General features: G+C 56.8%; 1 protein-coding gene across 2 annotated transcripts in view; it reads right to left on the bottom strand.

Moving 5' to 3' along the window:
- RYK (receptor like tyrosine kinase) overlaps positions 1-26,849 on the bottom strand; it is a 79,565-nt gene that overhangs the window by 20,645 nt on the left and 32,071 nt on the right. For both annotated transcript variants that reach the window (XM_078880233.1, XM_078880234.1), the window contains exons 3-4: positions 5,484-5,605; positions 503-602 (exon numbers count right to left, since the gene is read on the bottom strand). In XM_078880233.1, the coding sequence (XP_078736359.1) occupies positions 503-602; positions 5,484-5,605 (222 nt within the window). The remainder of the gene's footprint in view (positions 1-502; positions 603-5,483; positions 5,606-26,849) is intronic.

Raw genomic sequence — 26,849 nt, 5'->3', positions numbered from 1 at the left:
ACACGGTGAGACACGGTGAGACACAGGGACGCGGTGAGACGCGGTGAGACACGGTGAGACACGGTGAGACACAGTGAGGCGCGGTGAGGCGCGGTGAGACACGGTGAGACACGGGGAGAGACACGGTGAGACACGGTGAGACACGGGGACACTGAGACGCGGTGAGACACGGTGAGACACGGGGACACGGGGAGACACAGTGAGACACAGTGAGACGCAGTGAGACACGGTGAGATGCGGGGACACGCGGTGAGACACGGTGAGACACGGGGACACAGTGAGACACGGTGAGACGCGGTGAGACACGGTGAGACACGGTGAGACACGGGGACACGGGGAGACACAGTGAGACACAGTGAGACGCAGTGAGACACGGTGAGATGCGGGGACACGCGGTGATACACGGTGAGACACGGGGACACAGTGAGACACGGTGAGACACGGTGAGACACGGTGAGACAGGGTGAGACACGGGGACACGCTGTATATGTGCGTCCCGTACCGGAGGGGAGTCGGGGCACCTCTCCGTTCCACGTGACGTTCACCGTGGGGGGGTCCATGGCGATCGGATCGTCCACCTGGAACCCCAACCTGTACTCCACCTGCAGCCACCAACACCACCACCATCAATACCATCACCACCATCAATACCACAATCAATACCACCATCAATACCACCATCAATACCATCACCACCACCACCACCATAAATACCATTAACAACATCAACAACATCAATACCATCACCAGCACCATCAATACCATCACCAGCACCATCACCACCATCACCACCACCACCACCATCACCACCACCACCATCAATAGCATCACCACCACCATCAATACCATCACCACCACCACCATCAATACCATCACCACCACCACCATCAATACCATCACCACCACCATCAATACCATCATCACCACCATCAATACCATCACCACCACCATCACCACCACCACCATCAATACCATCATCACCACCACCACCATCAATACCATCACCACCACCACCATCAATACCATCACCACCACCATCAATACCATCACCACCATCACCACCACCATCAATACCATCACCACCACCACCATCAATACCATCAACAACATCAATATCATCACCACCACCACCATCACTACCACCATCACCATCACCACCACCATCAATACCATCACTACCACCATCAATACCATCACCACCACCATCAATACCATCACCACCACCATCAATACCATCACCACCACCACCACCATCAATACCATCAACAACATCATCAATACCATCACCACCACCACCATCAATACCATCAACAACATCAATATCATCACCACCACCATCACTACCACCATCACCATCACCACCACCATCAATACCATCACCACCACCATCAATACCATCACCACCACCACCACCATCAATACCATCACCACCACCATCAATACCATCATCACCACCATCAATACCACCACCACCATCACCACCACCACCATCAATACCATCACCACCACCACCACCATCAATACCATCACCACCACCACCATCAATACCATCACCACCACCATCACCATCAATACCATCACCACCACCACCACCATCAATACCATCATCACCACCACCATCAATACCATCACCACCACCATCACCATCAATACCATCACCACCACCACCACCACCATCAATACCATCACCACCACCATCAATACCATCACCACCATCACCACCATCACCACCACCATCAATACCATCAATACCATCACCACCACCACCATCAATACCATCAACAACATCAATATCATCACCACCACCATCAATACCATCACCACCACCATCACTACCACCATCACCATCACCACCACCATCAATACCATCACCACCACCATCAATACCATCACCACCACCACCACCACCATCAATACCATCACCACCACCATCAATACCATCACCACCATCACCACCATCACCACCACCATCAATACCATCAATACCATCACCACCACCACCATCAATACCATCAACAACATCAATATCATCACCACCACCATCAATACCATCACCACCACCATCACTACCACCATCACCATCACCACCACCATCAATACCATCACCACCACCATCAATACCATCACCACCACCACCACCACCATCAATACCATCACCACCACCATCAATACCATCACCACCATCACCACCATCACCACCACCATCAATACCATCAATACCATCACCACCACCACCATCAATACCATCAACAACATCAATATCATCACCACCACCATCAATACCATCACCACCACCATCAATACCATCACCACCACCATCACTACCACCATCACCATCACCACCACCATCAATACCATCAATACCATCACCACCACCATCACCACCACCATCACCACCATCACCACCATCACCACCACCATCAATACCATCACCACCACCATCACCACCATCACCAGCACCATCAATACCATCAACAACAACATCATCATACTCTTTGGTTTTTTTCGGTAACGTCACGGAGGTAAAAAATAAATGATTTAATTTTGTTGTTTTCATTTTTTCGTGACTTTACCGAAAAAACCCCGAAACGTATGAATCCTTGCAGCCATGAAAGCTTCAAATCTAGAACATCGTCATCGTCTTCTTTGGGTCTTTCGGTAAAGTCACGGAGATGGGTTGAAAGAAAATAACAAAAAAAACCCCACGGCGTGTCGATCGCAACGCAAGCGGCCGTCATCAGGAGGAGAAAATAGGAAAGCCGCTGACGCCGGCTGTTTCAAAGGTTTTAAAATGGGCGTAGCCCAAGGGTCATAAACTAAGTGGGCGGGGCTAGTTATGTTAATGTGAGGGCGACCTCCACTATGAGCGCATGGAGGTGGCTATGTTAATGTGAGATAAATTAGCATAAATTTCGATTTAAAGCTTTCGTGACTGCAGGGATTCATCTTCTTGGTTCTTTCGGTAAAGTCACGCAGAAGGGAAATAATAAAATAAGAATAAAATTATTACATCATTCTCACGACGTTTCGGCCACAACGCAAGCAGCCGTCCTCAGGCCGCTTGCGTTGAATTATGTTATTATGATTTTTATTATTATTATTTTATTATTTCCCTTCTACGTGACTTTACCGAAAGAACCAAGAAGAGAAATTAGCATGTTAATGTAAGATCAGAGAGCGGCGTCTAAGGCGACGGCGCTGAAACATCACAGCCAGTTACGACCTAAACTGATTAATAACGTCCTTCCAACGATTGCTCAGTTTGTACCCATCTTCTTCTCGGTTGAATAAATATGGATGGCTTAATGAACGAATCTTTGCTGATGGCCAGTGGGGTTTGCAAAGTACCTTCGTCTTAGAGAAATCAATTTAGTGCGAGCCCACCGCATTAAAGCAATGATCAGCCACGGCCGAGGTGTTGGTCCTACCGTGTTTCAGATCTGCCTTGTGTTCACGAACACGGTCCGAGACATGTCACTTAGTTTCCCCAATGTAACTGCTGCCGCAGAGACAGCTTTGTTTGTAGACGCCAAGGTATTGCATGTCAGGGATCACATCCTTCACAGATGGGATCAAATCACGAATTGTATGTACTGTGTAAAATCGAACCTGGATCTTGTGTTTGCTCATGATTTTGAAGATCTTTTTGGTGACCCCTGCTATGTATGGCAAGGTGATGGTTTTGATTGGGTCCTCAGATGGTTCTTTCCAACGGTTGGGGTGACATCTTTACGGACTGTGTAGTCTGAATATCCATTCTTCTTGAGGGCTTGATGTACGTGCTCCAGTTCACTCGCTCGGTGATGGTAGGAATTTCACCGAGCTCTATGGTATAGAGTTTTGATGAGGGAATTCTTCTGGGATGGATGGTGGTGGGAGTCTGGTATTAGGTAGGCATCCGTATGGGTGGCTTTCCTGTAGACAGAGTGTCCCCATTGAGCCATCTGGTCTCTTTTTTCGATTAAAACATCCAAGAATGGTAGCTTTAATATTCTTTTCCAACTCCATGGTGAATCTGATGGCTGGGTGTATGGAATTGATGTGGTTGAGGAATTGGTTCCGAGCTGGTCGGCCATGTGGCCAGATGACGAATGTGTCATCTACGTAACTCTTCCACAAGGACGGACGTAGAGTGGATGTCTGGATGGCATCTGTCTCAAAAAATTTCCATGACAACATTGGCTACAACTGGAATAAAGGGAGAACCCATTGGGTTACCTTCAGCTTGTTTGCAGAATGTTCCATTCCAGGTGAAGTAAGTGTTGGTGAGGCAGTGTCTCACCAGGGCCGGTACATCAGCATTCAGTCCTTGTTGGACCAAATCTTCAATGATTGCAATGGTGTCAAGCACAGGAACTTTGGTAAACAAAGAGACCACATCGAAACTAACGAGCAAATTACCTGGAGATAGTGAGATGTCCTTACTTAACGATACCAAGTGAGTTGAGTACAGCTGAGGTGGTCTTACCAGTGAATGGTGGTTAGGTCTCAGACAGAAATCGGGCCAGTTTGTAGGTGGGTGAGTCAATGGTGGAGACGATAGGATGAAGGGGTTTCCCTTCTTTATGGATTTTTGGTAAGTCATACAACAATCTGTGTGGTCTAGAAAGAGGGTTTTAAGGAAAACCGCTCGATTGGTTCGATCAAAGATGTCGAATCAGTGATGATATTGTTGGTTTTCGTAACAAGGCGGTGGGTGGGATCTCTTTTAATTTTGTTGTGTGGTTTTGTCCATGATGACTGTGGCATTGCCCTTGTTGGCTGAGAGGATGATAATTTCATCTCTCTTTTCTCCTCCTGATGGCGATCGCTTGCGTTGCGATCGAAACGTCGTAGTTTGTTATTTTCTTTCAACCTATCTACGTGACTTTACCGAAAGACCCAAAGAATATGAATTCCTGCAGTCACGAAAGCTTTAAGTCAACATCATCAACATCAATACCATCAACAACATCATCATCATCACCATCAATACCATCATCATCAATAACATCAATAATATCAACATCATCAATACCATCAACATCATCAATACCATCACCAAGATCAGCATCACCAACACCATCATCAACATTACCATCACCAACATCACCATCACCATCATCAATACCATCAACAACAACGGTGCATGTGACGGTGCAAGTGACGGTGCATCTGCTGGTGCAAGTGACGGTGCATGTGACGGTGCATGTGACGGTGCAAGTGACGGTGCATGTGACGGTGCATCTGCTGGTGCGTGTGACGGTGCGTGTGACGGTGCAAGTGACGGTGCATGTGACGGTGCATGTGACGGTGCGTGTGACGGTGCGTGTGACGGTGCGTGTGACGGTGCGTGTGACGGTGCAAGTGACGGCGCAAGTGACGGCGCATGTGACGGCGCATGTGACGGCGCGTGTGACGGTGCGTGTGACGGTGCATGTGACGGTGCATGTGACGGTGCGTGTGACGGTGCAAGTGACGGTGCGTGTGACGGTGCTGCCCACCGGCGTGGAGGCATGCCACGTGAAGTGCAGGCTGCCCATGTCCCCCGGCACGGGCAGCACGAAGGAGAACGCGTTCTGGCAGACGACGCCATCCCGCACGTAGTACAGCTGCGCCTTCAGCCCTGCGCGCGACACACACGGGGGGCAAAGGTGCCCCGCGTAGCCTCGTCAACACACGGGGAGAGGGGCGTATACCAGGGGGGCCAGCACTGCACACGAGGGGGGGGGGAGCCGGCCGCAGAGTCGGTGGGGTCTGTAGCGCTGTGCGTCAACCGCTGCGCCACCGTTCCGCACACGGACAAGGGTCTCAACCCCCTCCCCCCCCGCCCTCACCCACGCAGCACACATCAGGGTTAAATACGAACAATAATCAACTAAATTAGAAACTCTTAATTTACTTTGCCAGGTTGTAAGGCCCCGGAACGACGCGGCCATCACAAATGAGAGCTCCATCAGGCGGCGGCATCATCATCGTCGTCGTCGTCGTCGTCGTCGTCGCGTGGATATTTATAGCAGCCGAACACTCGAAACGCGCGACGTCGATTCGAAATGTGGAGGGGAAAAAGCGGAGGATCCGGAGAAAAATCCCCACGACCACGGGGAGAGAGAGAGAAACTGCTGATAAACAGAAGGTGTCAGGGTCGGGATCGAACCCACAACCTCCTGCACACCAGACGAGGTAGTTAACATTTACAGAGCTTCCATGATGACGATGAGAGAGAGACACACAAACTCCAAATATACAGCAGCAGGCGTCAGGATCGGGATCGGACCCATAACCTCCTGCACACCAGGCGAGGCAGTCAACATCTCCTAACCACCGTGATGATGATGATGAGAGAGACGCAAACTCCAAATATACAGCAGGCGTCAGGGTCGGGATCGAACCCACGACCTCCTGCACACCAGGCGAGGTCGTCAACATCTCCTAGCCACGGCGGCACGCACTGCCGGGCCCATCTCGAGTTGGAAGACGCAGGAGTCAAGAGACACGGCGAGGCTTTCGGGCTAAACAATCAGTAGTCATCAGAATGATAACATTCACAACAGAAAAGTGCATTACGTGTCGGATTCTAACAAGGCAAACCCACAGTGGTGGCAGCTACCTTGGCCTGCAGGCGGGCGTCAAGTATGATGCCAGTAGGGGGCGATGATTTGCCACTGTGTTTGAGTGTGCGTGTGTGTGCGTGTGCGTGCGTGTGTTTGAGTGTGCGTGTGTTTGAGTGTGCGTGTGCGTGCGTGTGTGTGAGTGTGTGCGTGTGTGTGCGTGTGTGTGAGTGTGTTTGCGAGAAGCACAGTAGGGGGCACAGGTGGTGCATCAGCCAGTCATCTCGGTCATCTCAGTCAGTCGACCCGTGGCACCTGGGTCTGCCCCGTGACCTCCTGCCAGCGGGCGTTCGACACTTCACGTGGCCTCAAGGTGCACATGGCCTGGCACAAGCGTCGTGGTGACGTCACCGCCACTTAGTGGCGAATGGCGGTTGTTGTTGTTGCGGGAAGCGGTCGTGTAGCGGTGAGCGCACTGCCCCGTGAACCCGGCTACCCGAGTTCGATTCCCGCTCACGGCCACGAACACCACTGACGATTATCTGAACCGGTCCTGGGCCTCTCCCGAGGTCGACAAATGGGTGGCTGGTGCGGTGTGTAAACATCGCCACTGGGGAGACAAAGGCGGCCGGGCACCCACCCCCTCGTGTGCCGGCCTGCATAGGTGCTACTCGCTAACAGCACTTGCCCCAACAGTATTTTCAGGCTATACGGGGGATCTTTGTCTGTGTGCAATCACAAGCGAATAATTTGCGGGTAACCTTTTTCCGAGTTTGCCAAATGTGGACCCTGACACTGGCACACGATGGCTTGCGGTTCAATACAACACACTGTGGTCATGACCAGGGCGGCCTATCACAGCCAAACCACAAACAAAGATCTCCGATATAGCCTGAACAGACTGGGGGAACAGTGCTGTTAGCGAGTAGCAGCGCCTATGAACAACCAGAACACTGCCCCTAACTAAACTCACTTGTCACACCCACCCACGAACTCACTCACTCACACACTCGTTCACTCACCCACTAACTCACTCCCCTACCCACCCACTCACACACTTGTTCACTCACCCACTAACTCACTCCCCTACCTACCCACTCACCCACTCATTCACCCACTAACTCACTCCCCTACCTACCCACTCACCCACTCATTCACCCACTAACTCACTCCCCTACCCACCCACTCACCCACTCGTTCAACTCACCCACTCATTCACCCACTAACTCACTCACCTACCCACCCACTCATTCACCCACTCATTCACCCACTAACTCACTCCCCTACCCACCCACTCACACACTCGTTAATTCACCCACTCATTCACTCCCCTACCCACCCACTCGTTCACTCACCCACTCATCCACTTACTAACTCACTCCCCTACCCACCCACTCACACACTCGTTAATTCACCCACTCATTCACTCCCCTACCCACCCACTCGTTCACTCACCCACTCATCCACTTACTAACTCACTCACCTACCCACCCACTCATTCACCCACTAACTCACTCCCCTACCCACCCACTCACACACTCGTTAATTCACCCACTCATTCACTCCCCTACCCACCCACTCACCCACTCGTTCACTCACCCACTCATTCACGCACTAACTCACTCCTCTACCCACCCACTCACCCGCTCGTTCACTCATCCACTTACTAACTCACTTCCCTACCCACCCATTCACCCACTCGTTCACTCACTCATTCACCCACTCACTCCCCTACCCACCCATTCACCCATTTGTTCATCTCACCCACTAACTCACTCCCCTACCCACCCACTCACCCACTCGTTCACTCACCCACTCATTCACGCACTAACTCACTCCCCTACCCACCCACTCACCCACTCATTCACCCACTAACTCACTCCCCTACCCACCCACTCACCCACTCACCCACTCGTTCACTCACCCACTCATTCACGCACTAACTCACTCCCCTACCCACCCGCTCGTTCACTCACCCACTCACCCGCTCGTTCACTTACCCACTAATTCACTCCCCTACCAACCCACTCACCCACTCGTTCACTCACCCACTCATTCACCCACTAACTCACTCCCCTACCCACCCACTCACAAACTCGTTCAACTCACCCACTCACCACCAGCGAGGTCGACATCGCTTCTCTCCGTGTCTCAGCTGTGGCATTCCCTCCTCCTCCTCCACCACCACATCAAACCGCGTCTCTCTCTCTGCCCCCACCAAGCTCTGAACCCAGAACAATGACCTCGGCTCAACTCGACGGAACGCGGTCAACCTCAATATCATCACCAACTCCACCGTGGGTCTGCGTCTCCTGCCAACCAGTGACGTGGGGGGGGTGTGGGAGGGGGGGAGGGTGGGGGGCGTCTCGACCGTGAGCACTCACAGATGGAATAACGCAGCTTCACACGTACGGTGAACTTCTTTTGTACCGTACGATATTGAGGAAATGGGTGGGTGAGCGGGTGGGTGAGCGGGTGGGTGCGTGAGAGAATGGGCGGGTGAGAGAATGGGCGAGAGAGCGAGTGGGTGAACTTTTTTGTTGTGACCTGCATTGTGGTGAGTGAGTGGGTGAGTTTGTTTGTGAGTGAGTTTGTAAATGAGTGAGTGTGTGAATGAGTGAGTTGTTGTGACCTGCATTGTGGCGAGTGAGTGGATGAGTGAGTACGTGAATGAGTGTGTTTGTGAATGAGTGAGTTGTGAATGAGTGAGTTGTGAATGAGTTGATTGTGACCTGCAGTGTGATGATGGATGAGACGAAACAGTCAGCGTCTGCTACAAACCGACTCTTCACTGGGAGCTTTGCACTTATAAATCATCGACATTGAAAACTCACATCCTTAGAAACTGCTTCTTAGTGTTTTGTTTGTTATCCTTCCCCCGCAATTCCGATTAGCATGGTCGGCTACGTACAGTGGTACGAAAGATGTTCAACACACGTACACCACCACTACACCACCACTACACTACCACTACACCACCACTACACCACCACTACACCACCACTACACCACCACTACACCACCACTACCACACCACCACTACACCACCACTACACCACCACTACCACTACACCACCACTACACCCACCATCTCTCCACACCACTACACCACCACTAAAACCACCATCACCACCACACCACCACTACAACCACCACTACACCACCACTACACCACCACCACACCACCACCACTCCACCACACCACCACTACCATCCACCATCTCTCCACACCACTACAACCACCACTACACCACCACTACAACCACTACACCACCACTGCACCACCACTGCATCACCACTACACCACCACTGCACCACCACTGCATCACCACTACACCACCACTGCACCACCACTGCATCCACCATCTCACAACAACAACAACCGCCATTCGCCACTAAGTGGCGGTGACGTCACCACGACGCTTGTGCCAGGCCAAGTGCACCTTGAGGCCACCACGTGAAGTGTCGAACGCCCGCTGGCAGCAGGTCACGGGGCAGACCCAGCAGGTGCCACGGGTCGACTGACCGAGATGACCGAAATGACTGGCTGATGCACCACCTGTGCCCCCTACTGTGCCAACTTGCTGTGCTTTAGCCACCCGGCGCTCCGCTCGTTGTTGTGAGCGTCGCTCACCATCTCACCACACCACTACAACCACCACCACCACCACCACCGAAGCCAACCGTGCTAATCGAAGCTCCGGGAGTCAGCGTTCGAGCAGGAGACGACACGGAGACCCCCCCACTCCACACACCCCCCAATGTGTCCGCCTTAATTAGTCGCTGCAGGGATAATTACCGTCCGACCCCCTCGACGCCCCCCCCACCCACCCATCCCTCCATATGTAGAATCAACGTCACGCGTTTTAGAGCACTTGGCTTGCAGCTGCTGCTGCTGTACAATTCCACACGACGGCGGTGATGGCGATGACGGTGATGGGGCCATCACCAGACCATCACCAGACCATCACCAGACCATCACCACACCATCACCAGACCATCACCAGACCATCACCATCGCGGTTAGCGCCACCGAGCGCAAAGTGCCTCCCCGCGTCACTCCGACGCTGCTACACTCCCAAGTCTACTACCGCCGCACGTGTAACTCCTCTCACACCGTCGCACGTGTAACTCCTCTCACACCACCGCACGTGTAACTCCCCTCACACCGTCGCACGTGTAACTCCCCTCACACCACCGCACGTGTAACTCCTCTCACACCACCGCACGTGCAACTCCTCTCACACCGCCGCACGTGGATCTCCTCTCACCACCGCACGTGCAACTCCTCTCACACCACCGCACGTGCAACTCCTCTCACACCACCGCACGTGCAACTCCTCTCACACCGCCGCACGTGGATCTCCTCTGACCACCGCACGTGCAACTCCTCTCACACCACCGCACGTGCAACTCCTCTCACACCACCGCACGTGGATCTCCTCTCACACCACCGCACGTGCAACTCCCCTCACACCACCGCACGTGCAACTCCTCTCACACCGCCGCACGTGGATCTCCTCTGACCACCGCACGTGCAACTCCTCTCACACCACCGCACGTGCAACTCCTCTCACACCACCGCACGTGGATCTCCTCTCACACCACCGCACGTGCAACTCCCCTCACACCACCGCACGTGCAACTCCTCTCACACCACCACACGTGCAACTCCTCTCACACCACCGCACGTGGATCTCCTCTCACACCACCGCACGTGGATCTCCTCTCACACCACCGCACGTGCAACTCCTCTCACACCACCGCACGTGCAACTCCTCTCACACCACCGCACGTGAAACTCCTCTCACACCACCGCACGTGGATCTCCTCTCACACCACCGCACGTGCAACTCCTCTCACACCACCGCACGTGGATCTCCTCTCACACCACCGCACGTGCAACTCCTCTCACACCACCGCACGTGCAACTCCCCTCACACCACCGCACGTGTAACTCCTCTCACCGCCGCACGTGCAACTCCTCTCACACCGCCGCACGTGCAACTCCCCTCACACCACCGCACGTGTAACTCCTCTCACCACCGCACGTGCAACTCCTCTCACACCACCGCACGTGGATCTCCTCTCACACCACCGCACGTGCAACTCCTCTCACACCACCGCACGTGGATCTCCTCTCACACCACCGCACGTGTAACTCCTCTCACACCACCGCACGAGAAACTCCCCTCACACCACCGCACGTGTAACTCCCCTCACACCACCGCACGTGCAACTCCCCTCACACCGCCGCACGTGCAACTCCCCTCACACCACCGCACGTGCAACTCCCCTCACACCACCGCACGTGTAACTCCTCTCACACCACCGCACGTGTAACTCCTCTCACACCACCGCACGTGCAACTCCTCTCACACCACCGCACGTGCAACTCCCCTCACACCACCGCACGTGCAACTCCTCTCACACCACCGCACGTGTAACTCCTCTTACACCACCGCACGTGCAACTCCCCTCACACCACCGCACGTGTAACTCCTCTCACACCACCGCACGTGCAACTCCTCTCACACCACCGCACGTGCAACTCCTCTCACACCACCGCACGTGTAACTCCCCTCACACCACCGCACGTGCAACTCCTCTCACACCACCGCACGTGTAACTCCTCTCACACCACCGCACGTGCAACTCCCCTCACACCACCGCACGTGCAACTCCTCTCACACCACCGCACGTGCAACTCCTCTCACACCACCGCACGTGTAACTCCCCTCACACCACCGCACGTGCAACTCCCCTCACACCACCGCACGTGTAACTCCCCTCACACCACCGCACGTGTAACTCCCCTCACACCACCGCACGTGTAACTCCCCTCACACCACCGCACGTGCAACTCCCCTCACACCACCGCACGTGCAACTCCCCTCACACCACCGCACGTGTAACTCCCCTCACACCACCGCACGTGCAACTCCCCTCACACCACCGCACGTGTAACTCCCCTCACACCACCGCACGTGCAACTCCCCTCACACCACCGCATGTGCAACTCCCCTCACACCACCGCACGTGCAACTCCTCTCACACCACCGCACGTGCAACTCCTCTCACACCACCGCACGTGCAACTCCTCTCACACCACCGCACGTGCAACTCCTCTCACACCACCGCACGTGTAACTCCCCTCACACCACCGCACGTGTAACTCCTCTCACACCACCGCACGTGTAACTCCTCTCACACCACCGCACGTGCAACTCCTCTCACACCACCGCACGTGTAACTCCCCTCACACCACCGCACGTGTAACTCCCCTCACACCACCGCACGTGTAACTCCCCTCACACCACCGCACGTGCAACTCCTCTCACACCACCGCACGTGTAACTCCCCTCACACCACCGCACGTGCAACTCCTCTCACACCACCGCACGTGTAACTCCCCTCACACCACCGCACGTGTAACTCCCCTCACACCACCGCACGTGTAACTCCCCTCACACCACCGCACGTGCAACTCCTCTCACACCACCGCACGTGTAACTCCCCTCACACCACCGCACGTGCAACTCCTCTCACACCACCGCACGTGCAACTCCTCTCACACCACCGCACGTGCAACTCCTCTCACACCACCGCACGTGCAACTCCCCTCACACCATCGCACATGCAACTCCTCTCACACCACCGCACGTGCAACTCCCCTCACACCATCGCACGTGCAACTCCTCTCACACCACCGCACGTGCAACTCCCCTCACACCACCGCACGTGCAACTCCTCTCACACCACCGCACATGCAACTCCCCTCACACCATCGCACGTGCAACTCCTCTCACACCACCGCACGTGCAACTCCCCTCACACCATCGCACGTGCAACTCCTCTCACACCACCGCACGTGCAACTCCCCTCACACCATCGCACGTGCAACTCCTCTCACACCACCGCACATGCAACTCCTCTCACACCACCGCACGTGCAACTCCTCTCACACCACCGCACGTGCAACTCCTCTCACACCACCGCACGTGCAACTCCCCTCACACCATCGCACGTGCAACTCCTCTCACACCACCGCACGTGCAACTCCTCTCACACCACCGCACGTGTAACTCCTCTCACACCACCGCACGTGCAACTCCTCTCACACCACCGCACGTGCAACTCCTCTCACACCACCGCACGTGCAACTCCTCTCACACCACCGCACGTGCAACTCCTCTCACACCACCGCACATGCAACTCCCCTCACACCATCGCACATGCAACTCCCCTCACACCATCGCACGTGCAACTCCCCTCACACCATCGCACGTGCAACTCCTCTCACACCACCGCACGTGCAACTCCCCTCACACCACCGCACGTGTAACTCCCCTCACACCATCGCACATGCAACTCCTCTCACACCACCGCACGTGCAACTCCCCTCACACCACCGCACATGCAACTCCCCTCACACCACCGCACATGCAACTCCTCTCACACCACCGCACATGCAACTCCTCTCACACCACCGCACATGCAACTCCTCTCACACCACCGCACATGCAACTCCCCTCACACCACCGCACATGCAACTCCTCTCACACCACCGCACATGCAACTCCTCTCACACCACCGCACGTGCAACTCCCCTCACACCACCGCACATGCAACTCCCCTCACACCACCGCACATGCAACTCCTCTCACACCACCGCACGTGCAACTCCCCTCACACCACCGCACATGCAACTCCTCTCACACCACCGCACGTGGATCTCCTCTCACACCGCCGCACGTGCAACTCCTCTCACACCACCGCACGTGCAACTCCTCTCACACCGTCGCACGTGTAACTCCCCTCACACCACCGCACGTGCAACTCCTCTCACACCACCGCACGTGCAACTCCCCTCACACCACCGCACGTGCAACTCCCCTCACACCACCGCACGTGCAACTCCCCTCACACCACCGCACGTGTAACTCCCCTCACACCACCGCACGTGCAACTCCCCTCACACCACCGCACGTGTAACTCCCCTCACACCACCGCACGTGCAACTCCTCTCACACCACCGCACGTGCAACTCCCCTCACACCACCGCACGTGTAACTCCCCTCACACCACCGCACGTGCAACTCCCCTCACACCACCGCACGTGTAACTCCTCTCACACCACCGCACGTGCAACTCCCCTCACACCACCGCACGTGCAACTCCCCTCACACCACCGCACGTGTAACTCCCCTCACACCACCGCACGTGCAACTCCTCTCACACCACCGCACGTGCAACTCCTCTCACACCACCGCACGTGCAACTCCCCTCACACCACCGCACGTGCAACTCCCCTCACACCACCGCACGTGTAACTCCCCTCACACCACCGCACGTGCAACTCCTCTCACACCACCGCACGTGCAACTCCCCTCACACCACCGCACGTGTAACTCCCCTCACACCACCGCACGTGCAACTCCCCTCACACCACCGCACGTGTAACTCCTCTCACACCACCGCACGTGCAACTCCCCTCACACCACCGCACGTGCAACTCCCCTCACACCACCGCACGTGTAACTCCCCTCACACCACCGCACGTGTAACTCCCCTCACACCACCGCACGTGCAACTCCTCTCACACCACCGCACGTGTAACTCCCCTCACACCACCGCACGTGTAACTCCCCTCACACCACCGCACGTGTAACTCCCCTCACACCACCGCACGTGCAACTCCTCTCACACCACCGCACGTGTAACTCCTCTCACACCGCCGCACGTGTAACTCCTCTCACACCACCGCACGTGCAACTCCTCTCACACCACCGCACGTGTAACTCCTCTCACACCACCGCACGTGTAACTCCTCTCACACCACCGCACGTGTAACTCCTCTCACACCACCGCACGTGTAACTCCCCTCACACCACCGCACGAGAAACTCCCCTCACACCACCGCACGTGTAACTCCCCTCACACCACCGCACGTGTAACTCCCCTCACACCACCGCACGTGTAACTCCTCTCACACCGCCGCACGTGTAACTCCCCTCACACCACCGCACGTGTAACTCCTCTCACACCGCCGCACGTGTAACTCCCCTCACACCACCGCACGTGCAACTCCCCTCACACCACCGCACGTGCAACTCCCCTCACACCACCGCACGTGTAACTCCCCTCACACCACCGCACGTGCAACTCCTCTCACACCACCGCACGTGCAACTCCCCTCACACCACCGCACGTGCAACTCCCCTCACACCACCGCACGTGCAACTCCTCTCACACCACCGCACGTGCAACTCCCCTCACACCACCGCACGTGTAACTCCCCTCACACCACCGCACGTGCAACTCCCCTCACACCACCGCACGTGTAACTCCCCTCACACCACCGCACGTGCAACTCCCCTCACACCACCGCACGTGCAACTCCCCTCACACCACCGCACGTGCAACTCCCCTCACACCACCGCACGTGTAACTCCCCTCACACCACCGCACGTGCAACTCCCCTCACACCACCGCACGTGCAACTCCCCTCACACCACCGCACGTGCAACTCCCCTCACACCACCGCACGTGCAACTCCCCTCACACCACCGCACGTGCAACTCCCCTCACACCACCGCACGTGCAACTCCCCTCACACCACCGCACGTGCAACTCCCCTCACACCACCGCACGTGCAACTCCCCTCACACCATCGCACGTGCAACTCCCCTCACACCACCGCACGTGCAACTCCTCTCACACCACCGCACGTGCAACTCCTCTCACACCACCGCACGTGCAACTCCCCTCACACCACCGCACGTGCAACTCCCCTCACACCACCGCACGTGCAACTCCCCTCACACCACCGCACGTGCAACTCCCCTCACACCATCGCACGTGCAACTCCCCTCACACCACCGCACGTGCAACTCCTCTCACACCACCGCACGTGCAACTCCCCTCACACCATCGCACGTGCAACTCCCCTCACACCACCGCACGTGCAACTCCTCTCACACCACCGCACGTGCAACTCCCCTCACACCATCGCACGTGCAACTCCCCTCACACCACCGCACGTGCAACTCCTCTCACACCACCGCACGTGCAACTCCCCTCACACCATCGCACGTGCAACTCCCCTCACACCACCGCACGTGCAACTCCTCTCACACCACCGCACGTGCAACTCCCCTCACACCACCGCACGTGCAACTCCCCTCACACCACCGCACGTGCAACTCCTCTCACACCACCGCACGTGCAACTCCTCTCACACCACCGCACGTGCAACTCCCCTCACACCACCGCACGTGCAACTCCTCTCACACCACCGCACGTGCAACTCCTCTCACACCACCGCACGTGCAACTCCTCTCACACCACCGCACGTGCAACTCCCCTCACACCACCGCACGTGCAACTCCTCTCACACCACCGCACGTGCAACTCCCCTCACACCATCGCACGTGCAACTCCCCTCACACCACCGCACGTGCAACTCCTCTCACACCACCGCACGTGCAACTCCTCTCACACCACCGCACGTGCAACTCCCCTCACACCACCGCACGTGCAACTCCTCTCACACCACCGCACGTGCAACTCCTCTCACACCACCGCACGTGCAACTCCTCTCACACCACCGCACGTGCAACTCCCCTCACACCACCGCACGTGCAACTCCTCTCACACCACCGCACGTGCAACTCCTCTCACACCACCGCACGTGCAACTCCCCTCACACCACCGCACGTGCAACTCCTCTCACACCACCGCACGTGCAACTCCTCTCACACCACCGCACGTGCAACTCCTCTCACACCACCGCACGTGCAACTCCCCTCACACCACCGCACGTGCAACTCCCCTCACACCACCGCACGTGCAACTCCCCTCACACCACCGCACGTGCAACTCCTCTCACACCACCGCACGTGCAACTCCCCTCACACCACCGCACGTGCAACTCCTCTCACACCACCGCACGTGCAACTCCTCTCACACCACCGCACGTGCAACTCCCCTCACACCACCGCACGTGCAACTCCCCTCACACCACCGCACGTGCAACTCCTCTCACACCACCGCACGTGCAACTCCTCTCACACCACCGCACGTGCAACTCCCCTCACACCACCGCACGTGCAACTCCTCTCACACCACCGCACGTGCAACTCCTCTCACACCACCGCACGTGCAACTCCTCTCACACCACCGCACGTGCAACTCCCCTCACACCACCGCACGTGCAACTCCCCTCACACCACCGCACGTGCAACTCCCCTCACACCACCGCACGTGCAACTCCTCTCACACCACCGCACGTGCAACTCCCCTCACACCACCGCACGTGCAACTCCTCTCACACCACCGCACGTGCAACTCCTCTCACACCACCGCACGTGCAACTCCCCTCACACCACCGCACGTGCAACTCCCCTCACACCACCGCACGTGCAACTCCTCTCACACCACCGCACGTGCAACTCCTCTCACACCACCGCACGTGCAACTCCCCTCACACCACCGCACGTGCAACTCCTCTCACACCACCACACGTGCAACTCCTCTCACACCACCGCACGTGCAACTCCCCTCACACCATCGCACGTGTAACTCCTCTCACACCACCGCACGTGCAACTCCTCTCACACCGCCGCACGTGCAACTCCTCTCGCACCACCGCACGTGCAACTCCTCTCACACCACCGCACGTGCAACTCCCCTCACACCACCGCACGTGCAACTCCTCTCACACCACCGCACGTGCAACTCCTCTCACACCACCGCACGTGCAACTCCTCTCACACCACCGCACGTGCAACTCCCCTCACACCACCGCACGTGCAACTCCTCTCACACCACCGCACGTGCAACTCCTCTCACACCACCGCACGTGTAACTCCTCTCACACCACCGCACGTGTAACTCCTCTCACACCACCGCACGTGCAACTCCCCTCACACCACCGCACGTGCAACTCCTCTCGCACCACCGCACGTGCAACTCCTCTCACACCACCGCACGTGCAACTCCTCTCACACCGCCGCACGTGTAACTCCCCTCACACCACCACACGTGCAACTCCCCTCACACCACCACACGTGTAACTCCCCTCACACCACCGCACGTGCAACTCCTCTCACACCACCGCACGTGCAACTCCCCTCACACCACCACACGTGTAACTCCCCTCACACCACCGCACGTGCAACTCCCCTCACACCACCGCACGTGCAACTCCTCTCACACCACCGCACGTGCAACTCCCCTCACACCATCGCACGTGTAACTCCTCTCACACCACCGCACGTGCAACTCCTCTCGCACCACCGCACGTGCAACTCCTCTCACACCACCGCACGTGCAACTCCTCTCACACCGCCGCACGTGTAACTCCCCTCACACCACCGCACGTGCAACTCCTCTCGCACCACCGCACGTGCAACTCCTCTCACACCACCGCACGTGCAACTCCTCTCACACCGCCGCACGTGTAACTCCCCTCACACCACCGCACGTGCAACTCCTCTCGCACCACCACACGTGCAACTCCCCTCACACCACCACACGTGTAACTCCTCTCGCACCACCACACGTGCAACTCCTCTCGCACCACCGCACGTGTAACTCCCCTCACACCACCGCACGTGCAACTCCTCTCGCACCACCGCACGTGCAACTCCTCTCACACCGCCGCACGTGTAACTCCCCTCACACCACCGCACGTGCAACTCCTCTCGCACCACCGCACGTGCAACTCCTCTCACACCACCGCACGTGCAACTCCTCTCACACCGCCGCACGTGTAACTCCCCTCACACCACCGCACGTGCAACTCCTCTCGCACCACCACACGTGCAACTCCCCTCACACCACCACACGTGTAACTCCTCTCGCACCACCACACGTGCAACTCCCCTCACACCACCGCACGTGTAACTCCTCTCGCACCACCACACGTGCAACTCCTCTCACACCACCACACGTGTAACTCCCCTCACACCACCGCACGTGTAACTCCTCTCACACCACCACACGTGCAACTCCCCTCACACCACCGCACGTGCAACTCCCCTCACACCACCGCACGTGTAACTCCTCTCACACCACCACACGTGCAACTCCCCTCACACCACCGCACGTGTAACTCCCCTCACACCACCGCACGTGTAACTCCTCTCACACCACCACACGTGCAACTCCTCTCGCACCACCGCACGTGTAACTCCCCTCACACCACCACACGTGCAACTCCTCTCACACCACCGCACGTGTAACTCCTCTCGCACCACCACACGTGCAACTCCCCTCACACCACCACACGTGCAACTCCCCTCACACCACCGCACGTGTAACTCCTCTCACACCACCGCACGTGTAACTCCCCTCACACCACCGCACGTGCAACTCCTCTCACACCACCGCACGTGTAACTCCCCTCACACCACCGCACGTGCAACTCCTCTCGCACCACCGCACGTGTAACTCCCCTCACACCACCACACGTGCAACTCCCCTCACACCACCACACGTGCAACTCCCCTCACACCACCGCACGTGTAACTCCTCTCACACCACCGCACGTGTAACTCCCCTCACACCACCGCACGTGCAACTCCTCTCACACCACCGCACGTGTAACTCCCCTCACACCACCACACGTGCAACTCCTCTCGCACCACCGCACGTGTAACTCCCCTCACACCACCGCACGTGTAACTCCCCTCACACCACCACACGTGCAACTCCTCTCACACCACCGCACGTGTAACTCCCCTCACACCACCACACGTGCAACTCCTCTCGCACCACCGCACGTGTAACTCCTCTCACACCACCGCACGTGTAACTCCCCTCACACCACCACACGTGCAACTCCTCTCACACCACCACACGTGTAACTCCCCTCACACCACCACACGTGCAACTCCTCTCACACCACCGCACGTGTAACTCCCCTCACACCACCACACGTGCAACTCCTCTCACACCACCACACGTGTAACTCCCCTCACACCACCACACGTGTAACTCCCCTCACACCACCACACGTGCAACTCCTCTCACACCACCGCACGTGTAACTCCTCTCGCACCACCACACGTGCAACTCCCCTCACACCACCACACGTGTAACTCCCCTCACACCACCGCACGTGCAACTCCCCTCACACCACCACACGTGCAACTCCTCTCACACCACCGCACGTGCAACTCCTCTCACACCGCCGCACGTGTAACTCCCCTCACACCACCGCACGTGCAACTCCTCTCACACCACCGCACGTGCAACTCCTCTCGCACCACCGCACGTGCAACTCCTCTCGCACCACCGCACGTGCAACTCCTCTCACACCGCCGCACGTGTAACTCCTCTCACACCACCGCACGTGTAACTCCTCTCGCACCACCGCACGTGCAACTCCCCTCACACCACCGCACGTGCAACTCCTCTCGCACCACCGCACGTGCAACTCCTCTCACACCGCCGCACGTGTAACTCCTCTCACACCACCGCACGTGCAACTCCTCTCGCACCACCGCACGTGCAACTCCTCTCACACCACCGCACGTGCAACTCCTCTCACACCGCCGCACGTGTAACTCCCCTCACACCACCACACGTGCAACTCCCCTCACACCACCACACGTGTAACTCCCCTCACACCACCGCACGTGCAACTCCTCTCACACCACCGCACGTGCAACTCCTCTCACACCGCCGCACGTGTAACTCCCCTCACACCGCCGCACGTGTAACTCCCCTCACACCACCACACGTGTAACTCCCCTCACACCACCGCACGTGCAACTCCTCTCACACCACCGCACGTGCAACTCCTCTCACACCGCCGCACGTGCAACTCCTCTCACACCACCGCACGTGCAACTCCCCTCACACCACCGCACGTGTAACTCCTCTCACACCACCGCACGTGCAACTCCCCTCACACCACCACACGTGCAACTCCTCTCACACCACCGCACGTGTAACTCCCCTCACACCACCACACGTGCAACTCCTCTCACACCACCGCACGTGCAACTCCCCTCACACCACCACACGTGCAACTCCTCTCACACCACCGCACGTGCAACTCCCCTCACACCACCGCACGTGTAACTCCCCTCACACCACCGCACGTGCAACTCCCCTCACACCACCGCACGTGCAACTCCCCTCACACCACCACACGTGCAACTCCCCTCACACCACCGCACGTGCAACTCCCCTCACACCACCGCACGTGTAACTCCCCTCACACCACCGCACGTGCAACTCCCCTCACACCACCGCACGTGTAACTCCCCTCACACCACCGCACGTGTAACTCCCCTCACACCACCGCACGTGCAACTCCCCTCACACCACCGCACGTGCAACTCCCCTCACACCACCGCACGTGCAACTCCCCTCACACCACCGCACGTGCAACTCCCCTCACACCACCGCACGTGTAACTCCTCTCACACCACCGCACGTGCAACTCCCCTCACACCACCGCACGTGCAACTCCCCTCACACCACCGCACGTGCAACTCCCCTCACACCACCGCACGTGCAACTCCCCTCACACCACCGCACGTGCAACTCCTCTCACACCACCGCACGTGCAACTCCCCTCACACCACCGCACGTGGATCTCCTCTCACACCACCGCACGTGCAACTCCTCTCACACCACCGCACGTGCAACTCCCCTCACACCACCGCACGTGCAACTCCTCTCACACCACCGCACGTGCAACTCCTCTCACACCACCGCACGTGGATCTCCTCTCACACCACCGCACGTGGATCTCCTCTCACACCGCCGCACGTGGCGGCTAACGGCGCTCAGCGGGGGTGCGGGCTGGGAAGGGCCACAAACTGAAGCTTTCGCCGCTTGAAATCGGGGCGGCGGTCGGAGTCGCTTCGATATATTTCAGTTCGCTTTGAAACCCCATCTCGTTCAAAGTGGCCTCGCTCCCCCCCCCCCCCACCTCCCTCTGCAGTTCGACCCGGTTGCCACCTGGGTTGTGTTTTCTCTTCCTGCTTCTCATGCGTCGCGCTTCGGGGTCCTGGGATGGAATGTCGCGTGAAACATTTGAATTATTACGAACGAAACATACGCAAGGCGTTTCTGAAGAAATGCGTTTTGAATCTTGGTTGAGAAGAGTTCCCCAGTGGCTTGCGAAATAAGCTGTGGATTGGTCCACAGCATACACCGATTGTTGAGTCTCATCCATCATCACACTGCAGGTCACAACAAAACACTCACCCACTCGCCCGCCCGCTCACTCGCTCGCTCACTCACCCGCTCACTCACTCACCCGCTTACTCACTCACTCGCTCACTCACTCACCCACTCACTCACCTCACCACAATGCAGGTCACAACACACTCATCCACTCACCCGCTCATTCACTCACTCACTCAGCCACTCATTCACTCAGCCACTCACTCACTTGCTCGCTTGCTCACCCATTCACCACACTTTAGATCACAAAAAACGCTCATCTACTCATTTGCTCACTCACTGACCACAATGCAGATCACAACAACACACTCACCCATTCGCCCGCTCACTCACCTCACCACAATGCAGGTCACAACACTCATCCACTCACCCGCTCAGTCACTCACTCACTCGCTCACTCAGCCACTCATACTCTCATTCACTCGCTCACTCACCCATTCACCACAATGCAGATCACAACAACACACTCATCCACTCACTCGCTCACTCAGCCACTCATTCACTCACTCACCCGCTCACTCACTCACCCGCTCACTCACTCACCACAATGCAGATCACAACAACACACTCACCCACTCACCCGCTCACTCACCCACCCGCTCACTCACCTCACCACAAGGCAGGTCACAACACACGCATTCACTTGCCCGCTCAGTCACTCACTCACTCGCTCGCTCACTCACATTCACCCGCTCGCTCATCCATTCACCACACTTTAGATCACAAAAAACGCTCATCCACTCGCTCACTCACTCACCACAATGCAGATCACAACACACTCATCCCCTCACCCCCTCATTCACTCACTCAGCCACTCATACTCTCATTCACTCGCTCGCTCGCTCACCCATTCACCACACTAGATCACAAAAAAACGGTCATTCACTCACTCGATCATTCAGACACTCACCTACCCATCCACTCACCCATTCTCTCACCCATTGTCTCTCCCACTTACTCACCCACCGGCTCACCCACCTACTCACCCATTCTCTCACTCACCCACCCACAAGTCCACCACACTGCAAGTCACACCGCTTGCTTCTCCCTCTGCTTCTTCACCCGCACGGCTCCACTCTGGAATTCCCTCCCTCCCATGATCACCGCCACCACCGTGATCGTCATCTCTCCCCCCACCGCTCCACACCCAAGAATATTGTCAACATGAAGGATGCGTAGAGTATCCCCTTGGTAGTCGCGAGGGGAGCGTTCCGGAGGCGCTCGTCAATAGCACTTTGGCTTAATAAATGTCATTAAATCATTACGTAAATAATACATCTCATCACTGTATCTCTCATCGCTTTATCTCTCATCACTTCGTCTCTCACCGCTTCATCTCCCTCTCTCTCGACGCAGAAGTCGCGTGGAGAGTTCCAGATGCGATTCGCGGATAGCCAAACTTGCGGCTCCATCAAGGTCGTGAATGAGGAGGAGGAGGAGGGAATGCCGCTGCAGATTCGGACCGCAGGGACCCAGGGACTCGAAGCATCCCGGCCCTAAAACTCCGTACAGCCTCGCAGGCTGTGGGGGCAAGTGCTGTCAGCGAGCACCTATTAAGGGCCAGGGGTGCATCGGCCGTGCAGTCGTCAGCGCGAACACCCACGGGCTCGCTCCCATCCAGCAGTGGATTTACAAAAGGCTGTAAACGTATCACAAGGTGGGTATCAGTGATATCACTAACTTATTAAAGGTGTGCCTCTGTGTGTGTGTGTGTGGATGTGTGTGTGGTGTGTGTGTGTGGTGTGTGTGGTGTGTGTGGTATGTGTGTGGTGTGTGTGTATGGTGTGAGTGTGTGGTGTGTGTGTGTGGTGTGTGTGTGGTGTGTGTTTGTGTGGTGTGTGTGGTGTGTGTGTGGCGTATGTGTGATGTGTGTGTGGTGTGCCTCTGTGTGTGTGGTGTGGTGTGTGTGTGTGGTGTGTGTGTGGTGTGTGTGTGGTGTGTGAGTGTGTGGTGTGTGTGTAGTGTGTGTATGGTGTGTGTGTGGTGTGTGTGTGTGGTGTGTGTGTCGTTGTATGTGTGTGTGGTGTGTGTGTGGTGTGTGTGTATGTGTGTGTGGTGTGTGTGGTGTGAGTGGTGTGAGTGGTGTGTGTGTGTGGTGTGTGTGTGGTTGTATGTGTGTGTGGTGTGTGTGTATGTGTGTGTGGTGTGTGTGTATGTGTGTGTGGTGTGTGTGTATGTCTGTATGTGTGTGTGGTGTGTGTGGTGTGAGTGGTGTGAGTGGTGTGTGTGTGGTGTGTGTGTGGTGTGTGTGTGTGTGGTGTGTGTGTATATGTGTGTGGTATGTGTGGTGTGAGTGGTGTGAGTGGTGTGTGTGTGGTGTGTGTGGTGTGTGTGGTGTGTGTGTGGTGTGTGTGTGGCGTATGTGTAATGTGCCTCTGTGTGTGTGGTGTGGTGTGTGTATGTGTGTGTGGTGTGTGTGTAGTGTGTGTATGTGTGTATGTGTGTGTGATGTGTGTGTGGTGTGTGTGTGGTGTGTGTATGTGTGTGTGTGGTGTGTGCGTGGTGTGTGTGGTATGTGTGTGTGGTGTGTGTAGTGTGTGTATGTGTGTGTGGTGTGTGTGTGGAGTGTGTATGTGTGTGTGTGGTGTGTGGTGTGTGTGGTGTGTGTGTGGTGTGTGTGTGTATATGTGTGTGTGTGAGTGTGTGAGTGTGTGGGGAGTGGTAGTGTAGTGGTTAGTGCTACGCTGCGCTATGAACTCGGCGACCCGGGTTCGATTCCCACTCACGGCCAACACCGGTGACGATTATCTGAACCGGGCCTCCCCTAGGTCGACTCAGCCTCAAATGAGTATCTGGTGCGGTGTGTAAACATCGCTACTGGGGAGACAAAGGCGGCCGGGCGTGGTGTTGGCCACCCACCCCCTCGTGTGCCGTGCCGGCCTTCATAGGTGCTCGCTAACAGCACTTGCCCCTACAGTCTAAGGCTATACGGGGGATCTTTGTCTTTGTGTGTACGTGTGAGTGTCGGCTCACTGATACTAATTACAAAGACAAAGATCCCCCGTGTAGCCTTAAAGAGACTGTTGGGGCAAGTGCTGTTAGCGAGTGGCCAGCACCACGCCCGGCCGCCTTTGTCTCCCAAGTGGCGATGTTGACTACACACCGCTCCAGGTACGTATTTTAGGCTGAGTCGACCTAGGTGAGGCCCACCACCGGTTCAGATATTCGTCACTGTGGTGTTGGCCATGAGTGGGAATCGAACTCGGATCGCCAGGTTCGTAGTGCAGCGCGCAAACCACGACGCTACCGCTACCCACACACACACAGACACCTACTCACCACACACACAAACCACACACCTACTCACCACACACACACACCACACACCTACTCACCACACACACACACCACACACCTACTCACCACACACACACACACACCACACACCTACTCACCACACACACACACACACCACACACCTACTCACCACACACACACACACACCACACACCTACTCACCACACACACACACACACCACACACCTACTAACCACACACACACACACACCACACACCTACTCACCACACACACACACCACACACCTACTCACCACACACACACACCACACACCTACTCACCACACACACACAGACACCTACTCACCATACACACACACCACACACCTACTCACCATACACACACACCACACACCTACTCACCACACACACACACCTACTCACCACACACACACAGACACCTACTCACCATACACACACACCACACACCTACTCACCATACACACACACCACACACCTACTCACCAACACACCACACACCTACTGACACACACACAGACACGTCCACCCATACACGCTCACCCACACACCCACTGACACACACACACCCCTCACCCACACACACAGACACACACCATACACACCCCTCACCCACACACCTACTGACCCACACACACACCCCTCACCCACACACCCCGCTCACCCCTCACCCACTCACATACCAGTGGAGGGTCACCCTCTCCCACCCCCTCTAATCTGATGCGACGTGGGGCTGCAGGAAAGGATGGCTACCCCCTTCCTCCTCCTCCTCCTCCCACCCCCCCTCCTCCCAACCCCCCCAAACCCCCTCCGCCTACCCCCCTCCTCCTACCC

This window comes from Lampetra fluviatilis, chromosome 56, assembly GCF_964198595.1.
Source record: "Lampetra fluviatilis chromosome 56, kcLamFluv1.1, whole genome shotgun sequence".
NCBI lineage: Eukaryota > Metazoa > Chordata > Hyperoartia > Petromyzontiformes > Petromyzontidae > Lampetra > Lampetra fluviatilis.
Note: the sequence above shows the minus strand (reverse complement) of the source record. Positions and strands in the feature narration are given on the sequence as shown.